Raw genomic sequence first — 7,368 nt, 5'->3', positions numbered from 1 at the left:
GTATCCGGCTGTATGACCTGTATATCAACATTCAAATATTTACCTGGAGACTGTATCCGGCTGTATGACCTGAAGGTCAACCTTCAAATATTTACCTGGAGACGTGTATCCGGCTGTATGACCTGTATATCAACCTTCAAATATTTACCTGGAGACATGTATCCGGCTGTATGACCTGAAGGTCAACCTTCAAATATTTCAGGTTCTTCTTACACATCATTGATCGGAGCAGGTTGGTAAATGAAGCTGAAAACAATATTAAATCGTTATTTAACGTGACCCTCCATGCAAGCTTTGTCTGATCAAGTTACATATGAAAATTATCAGAATTCAACAACTTTTAAACCTAGAAAAACAACAATATCTTCCACATAGTTCAACAGATAAAGGTTTCAAGGACAGTGAATCGGGCAGTGCAGTGCTATCCTTGCATGGAGGGTTAGTTGACATTACGCTTACTGACCTTTTAATACAGGGTTGCCTTCTAAATATGAGACTGAAGTGTCAACTTTACGGAATTTACTCAGTCATTTATCAGTCATTTATCTAACATTTATGGTAAACTTATTCATTCTTTGCCTCAATCATATTTAATAGAGTTTAAGGTCGTCATCAAAGTATAATCTTTTGGGGGTAGCCCTGTATATAATAACTCTTAAATTGATTGTTCATTGGTTTAGTACAATTATTCAGGTCTTTTATTAGAAATGTTAGGAAGGGTGTCGATTATATTTGTAATATACATTTCTGTAATAATGGCCAGTGTGCTCATTTTCAGAAATATGTACATCTATTACAAATTACAAGTTCACTGACGGTTTATTTTGGTTTTCACTACATCAAACATAAACAAATGTAACCCTACAGATTAAACAATTATTGTTTATTATTTCCAATTCCAATTCCAAAATTGATTTTTTAATATTTTTGTTTTGTTTTTCTTACCTAGCTCTTTAATAAAATGATCTTTCTGATCTTTGAACAGGACATTGGCATGCTCCTAATTTACCATTACATCACAAGGAGTTTATTTTAGAATTATTCATACAATTGAGGATGTTTGAAGTTGAACTAATTGATATAAAATCTTATGAAAAAGTGACATAAACGTACTTTCATAAATTTTCATCTAAAATTTCAGGAAGGAATTAGGACTTTGCCACAAACTTAAATTTTTCTAACTTCTATATCTTTGCAACCTAATGGTGTAAATCTTTGATATTTAAAACTTAGATTATTTGATCCAACAGAATTCATCGCTTGAAAAATATAAGGTCTACGACATTGGGTTTCAAAAATATACGGATTATAAAATTGTGGCAAAGACTTAATTTCTTTGCATTTTTTCAGTTTATTCTTAATGATTTTTTTTCTCCAGATTTTATATTTTCACATTTTTTAAAGAATTTACTCCATGGGATGTTATCCTGCCTTCATAGTTCCATGAAAGATGGAAAGCTCTACACATTGTATACTCTTGTTCTTCTTCTCTAGTTCTTGGAAGAACTTGGAGACTTTAGGATCACTAGAAACAAGTCAATATCACACACTTTAAAGGAAGTGTTCGCGAAAATCTAAATGGGGTTAGAGGTTAAATCCTTATCAATTTCAGATTTGATCGCCACTTCTTTTACTTCTATCCAATGTGTCTGTAATAATAATGTAGTTTACATATCACAATTTGTTTTTAAATGGTGTACTTTGAAGGATGATTATTATGCCGCCAGAGAAATCTGTGAAATTCCTAATTCATTTTTCGCGAACAAATTACACCCATTGTTTTATTTAAATGGTTGTTATTAAAAATACGATACAGAATTTTTAGGATTAGGCAAATCATCTACACTGATAATCAGAAAACTCTGGAATAGGAAGACGACATTTGAGTAGTGTAAACAGACCTATTGCACTATATAAAGTCGTCTTCTTCTTCCATTGTTTTCTGGTTATCACTGTATAGGTACGTGCATTATAATGTGCGTCTAATCCTTCATTATGAACCTTTTAAAATAAATTAGGGTTTATATGTGTATTGTGTATACACAGAAAAGAAAGTAAAAAAGCGGGACAAACCCGGAAAAATAAGAAAAGTAGAAAAGAATGTAAAAAATGTCAATTGTAAAATTATTTGATAATTCTGATTATTGTTCCTGAAGGAGAGCATCTTAGGTTCCCAGTGGACCTTGAGGGACTGTATAATTGAGGACTGGGTACAGATATACGTCCAGGAGTCCAGCTCCCTCAAGCTGCAGTTTACCTACATAATATATGTTAACCGAAGTGCCCGGCGTTGCCCGCGGAATTTGAAAAACATTTTGGAAACAAATTCGCATTTGGAAAGAAAATTCAAATAAATTAAATTTAGTTTAACCCCGAATTCATTATTTTATAGAACTTTAAACTATAACTTAAAACTTGCGCATTCTTTAGTTTTGGACTCATTTTGGTCCAGACGAACTTTTTTCTTTATATATATTTTTTCTTTATATATATTTATATGCAAATACATGCATTTAATATTCATTATTTATCCTAAATTTACCGTAATATTTTCTAGATTGAGAAAGGAGGTCAGAGCCTTTACATTCTCATCTGTGAAACCAGCGGCACTCAATAATCTGAATACAGATACAGATACAGATACAGGTACAGGTACAGGTACAGGTACAGATACAGATACAGATACAGATACAGATACAGATACAGATACAGATACAGATACAGATACAGATACAGTTACAACAGGTACAGGTACAGTTACAGATACAGATACAGATAATTAGATAAATTATAAATTTTATAATTCTAGCAACGACGACATTTGTACTTACCCTAAGATGGTCGTTTCCTTGAGATGCGTAATACAACCCAGCCTGCCTAGGATAAAATGCGCCTGATTACCCAACATCTCAACACTGTACAACAACAGCTGCTCCATTGATGTGTACTCCATTCCCTGAAACAGAAAGAGCAGAGATAAAAGAGTTACAAAGATCGATTATCAGCTAAAATATGCGATATTTTCCACAGCGTGCTCTATTGTGTACACGACCAATCAGCAAACATCTATATTCAGGGATATTTAAGGATACGAAACACAAAATCTTCAAAAAAAAAGACTGAATTCATTAATATTATGTTTCATGTTTAAAATTGGAGTATTTCTTTAAAAGTTGTAAAACTTAACCTCTGAATGAGTATTATATTCAACAAGTGGTCGTGAGATAGCACTCTAAAAACCTATCGTAAAAACGTAGCATGTCGTGCCGGGTCAACTTAGCCCCCCCCCCCCCCCCCTGTGAAAGGAGACAAGCAGTCTGTGTAGTCTGTGAGAAAGATGTACAGTGAACATGGTTCATCGGTAACCCACAAAGATAAAACTTTCAAAAATTTAATTAACTGTTTTTGTTATATTCATGGATTCGCGGAAGAAAACTTGTTATTTTTTTGCCTTCATACCTCCATATATTTTCTTCTTAGAAATGATGTTGTCATTAAGAAACCATTCTTTGTAGTTAACTTTGTATTAGAGCTTATTGATTTTTGATAAGACATTTTTAGATTCAAATCCTCATTTAAACCAAATTTTTGAAAAATTGAGATTTGAAAATTCCTGTAAACCTACATATAATAGTTATAGTTCTTCTTCTATTTATCTATATCCTGCAAACCTACATATAGTAGTTCTAGTTCTTCTTCTATTTATCTATATCCTGTAAACCTACCGATAGTAGTTCTAGTTCTTCTTCTAGTTTATCTATATCCTGTAAACCTACATATAGTAGTTCTAGTTCTTCTAGTTTATCTATATCCTGTAAACCTACCGTATCTATATCCTGTAAACCTACCGATAGTAGTTCTAGTTCTTCTTCTAGTTTATCTATATCTTGATCCCGAACCAAGCAAAGTAGGTAGAAACCAGCAACAAACTCTAGTATAATATAAAACAGTTATTTTAAGAAAAAAAATTCTTTATTAAACAATAAACATCCATAAAACTGTGAAATAGGAGAACTATATTTAAGCAATGTTATGTAATAGATAACAGTAGTTAGAAATTCTATTTATCAAGTTAAATAGGTCTGTGTGCACTACAAGTTAACTGGATTATTACAGTTCTCTTCCTATTCCAAAGTCTTATGGGTTTCACTGTAATTAAGAATATTTTCGAAAAATGAATGCAAAGGGCTGCGTTCGGTTTCTGCATAATTATTTAAATCTTTTTTTTGTCTATAATAAAACAATCTTTAAACTTGCCAGAGTTGTCTATTTAGAATTTTTTCTCAAACGCATCTGCCGAAAAAAAGAAAAAAAGAAAAATTTGAAAAATGTACAGGGTAACAAGAGAGTTTCACAGATAAGGTACAATTTTGTACCAGGCGCCGCAAATCACACTTTTTTTTTGACTCACTCTGTATGTTTAATTGGTAAATTGTGACCGAAAGTCACATTTTACTGAGATAAGAACCAACGAGTTAAATCTGTTTGATATCTCAGCAGTTTTCAGGAATATGGTTGAAGGAATTATCTCAGATTTTAAGAAAATGTTATTATGAGAAATTGAAAATTTACTGCAGTGATATTTCTCTTTCGAATCCACTCTAACAATTAAAACCTGATTCCATAGAGAATAGAATATATATTAGAGGGGAATTTACTAGAAAAAAGTGTAAAACGGCCATTTTGTTGTACTGTTTTTTTCAGGCTGAAAGGGACTGAAAAAATTCATACCGATAGATTCTTTAAATTCCCTTCTTATATATATTCTATTCCCTATGCCTGATTCTGAATCACCTTGCCCGGGTGATAACTTATAGAACACAATAGCTTGGAGTTTTATCATAGATAAAGATAGATTGCGCATAAGACGACATTTTTCATTTTGAAAGATATAAATGTACAGAGATGTTTTAAAGATATTTCTATTATATAGATTAACTAGGTCGGTTGTGAACATTGGCTGTTCTTATGTCATTGAGTACTTGTGAAGTACATGAGTTCTGTAGAGAGAAATTTAAGTTAGTATAGTCCTTCAAATGTCCTTCTTCATTGAAATATTGTTGTTCAAATAGTTCCATTCCCGGAGTTATTTTACACTTATTCTATGAAATCCATTAAAACACCAAACCACCCCGCTTATCATTAAATTACACTTTGACCCCTAGAAGTATGAGTTCGCGGACTGTACAATTCTTGGTGATTTTGCGTACATAAGCTATCTATGTTTATTTATTTATCTATGAGTTTTATCTTTACTGATTTGTCAAATCCAGATCCATCTTTACAGGGAAATTCAAATTTTAATATCTTTTCATTAAAGAATTTTTTACTTCTGTTTATTATATCCAAATGAAATATAAGGGTTCTTCAATCATCTTGTGTATTCTGCTCTCTTACATAAATTATATTTCACACTTAAAGGGACCGTTCACTTATTTGGGTAATTTCAGGGTAAACTAAACAGCCTATTTGCTGTTGATTGGTATAGTCTTACTTTTCAAAGACAACTGTGGCCGGAGAAAAAGTCGATTTTTCGTTCAAAATTCGAGCGGAAAGGTATGGTACCTCTCTATAGACACTATTTGATGTTTTTTTTCAGTATGTTGTATATTTAAAAAATAATTCGAATATAAAATTAAACTGTATTATCTATCGTTAATTGTAAATGTCATAAATTTTAAATTTTTTTTGTTTTTTAACTTTCTATTTCTAACATAAAACGTGTCTACATACAAAGTGATTTATAAGATAATAGAATTACAGAAGATTAATTACCTAGAAATTACAGAAGATTAATTACCTAGAAATTACAGAAGATTAATTACCTAGAAATTACAGAAGATTAATTACCTAGATATTACAGAAGATTAATTACCTAGAAATTACAGAAGATTAATTACCTAGAAATTACAGAAGATTAATTACCTAGAAAGGTTTTATGAAGAGGTTGATAGTATTGTTGACCAAACAGATTTCCCCTTCCCTGCCAATAAAAAAAAATTTGGGGATTTTTGTAGTCGTCTTTTAAAATTTGTGTAGTCGTCTTTTAAAATTTTTGTAGTCGTCTTTTAAAATTTTTGTAGTCGTCTTTTAACAATTTTGTAGTCGTCTTTTAAAATTTTTGTAGTCGTCTTTTATAATTTTTGTAGTCGTCTTTTAAAATTTTTGTAGTCGTCTTTTATAATTTTTGTAGTCGTCTTTTAAAATTTTTGTAGTCGTCTTTTATAATTTTTGTAGTCGTCTTTTAAAATTTTTGTAGTCGTCTTATATAATTTTTGTAGTCGTTTTTTAAAATTTTTGTAGTCTACTTTTATAATTTTTGTAATCGTCTTTTATAATTTTTGTAGTCGTCTTTAAAAATTTTTGTAGTCGTCCTTTATAATTTTTGTAGTCGTCTTTAATAATTTTTTATAATTAACACCTACAAAGATTGACATTAATTGTAAAGTAAAAAAAACTATTTCATTAAAGAAATTGAGTCCTTGCCACAAATTCTGATTTTCTAATCCTTATATCTTTTGAACCCTATGTTGTAAACCTTTGATATTTCAAACTTATATTATTTGATCTAACAGAAGTCCTAGTTTGAAATGTCAAATGACTGCAACATTGGACTGCAAAGATATAGGAATTAGAAAATCAGAGTTTGTGACTTAGACTCAATTCCTTTGCATTTGAAATATCGTTTTATAGAATATTTTTTATAAATGCAGGGAGAACCTTATTTTGATTATTTATGAATTCATCATTTTTTACCCGACTTTTGTGTAATTTATTTTTACCGAGGGATATGGAGGTTTGGATTAAATAATTAAAATAGAATCAAATTGTACTCAGAACTCATTAAAGGTTTATCGTATATAATCTTCTTTTTTTTCTTTCTTCCCAGAATTTGATAATTTGATAATTTGATCAATATGGAACCGAATCCGAATTTATCAAAATATCAACAACAAAAAATTAAAAAACCACACAAAAAAATTTCAAATTTTAACTACGAAAGTTTGATGCAAGGTTGTTAAAATCCCCTTGATATCTCAATTAGAAAATCAGGAAATTGATGAAACTTTAAGATATAATTATGAGAGCTAGATCCGAGACCGAATCCGCCTCAAAATGGAATAGATCCTACGCACTAATAAATAAATAAAAAAATTGAAAAAAACATTAACCTGTGCTTTCCTAGGAATATTGGATTTCACCAGGAATCCCATTATGACATCACACTTAGATACATCACTGGAATAATAATAATGATAGCAGTTATAATGATAATGATCATTGTAAAGATAATGATTGTAATAATAAAAATAATAATAATAATAATGATAACAATGATAATATTAATGATACAGATACAGATACAGA

General features: G+C 30.4%; 1 protein-coding gene across 1 annotated transcript in view; it reads right to left on the bottom strand.

Annotated features, from left to right (window-relative positions):
* LOC111704369 (uncharacterized) overlaps positions 1 to 7,244 on the bottom strand; it is a gene marked incomplete at its 3' end in the record, with an annotated part of 9,396 nt that extends 2,152 nt beyond the window's left edge. The window contains exons 1-9 of the mRNA XM_023476595.1: positions 7,173 to 7,244; positions 5,926 to 5,983; positions 3,849 to 3,931; positions 2,832 to 2,956; positions 2,543 to 2,618; positions 2,151 to 2,257; positions 1,432 to 1,525; positions 946 to 1,000; positions 149 to 246 (exon numbers count right to left, since the gene is read on the bottom strand). Coding sequence (XP_023332363.1) covers positions 149 to 246; positions 946 to 1,000; positions 1,432 to 1,525; positions 2,151 to 2,257; positions 2,543 to 2,618; positions 2,832 to 2,956; positions 3,849 to 3,931; positions 5,926 to 5,983; positions 7,173 to 7,214 — 738 coding nt within the window. The remainder of the gene's footprint in view (positions 1 to 148; positions 247 to 945; positions 1,001 to 1,431; positions 1,526 to 2,150; positions 2,258 to 2,542; positions 2,619 to 2,831; positions 2,957 to 3,848; positions 3,932 to 5,925; positions 5,984 to 7,172) is intronic.
* Between the last annotated feature and the right edge of the window lie 124 nt (positions 7,245 to 7,368).

This window comes from Eurytemora carolleeae, unplaced genomic scaffold, assembly GCF_000591075.1.
Source record: "Eurytemora carolleeae unplaced genomic scaffold, Eaff_2.0 scaffold127, whole genome shotgun sequence".
NCBI lineage: Eukaryota > Metazoa > Arthropoda > Copepoda > Calanoida > Temoridae > Eurytemora > Eurytemora carolleeae.
The sequence above is the reverse complement of the archived record's forward strand: the minus strand, read 5'-3'. Positions and strand labels throughout refer to the sequence as shown.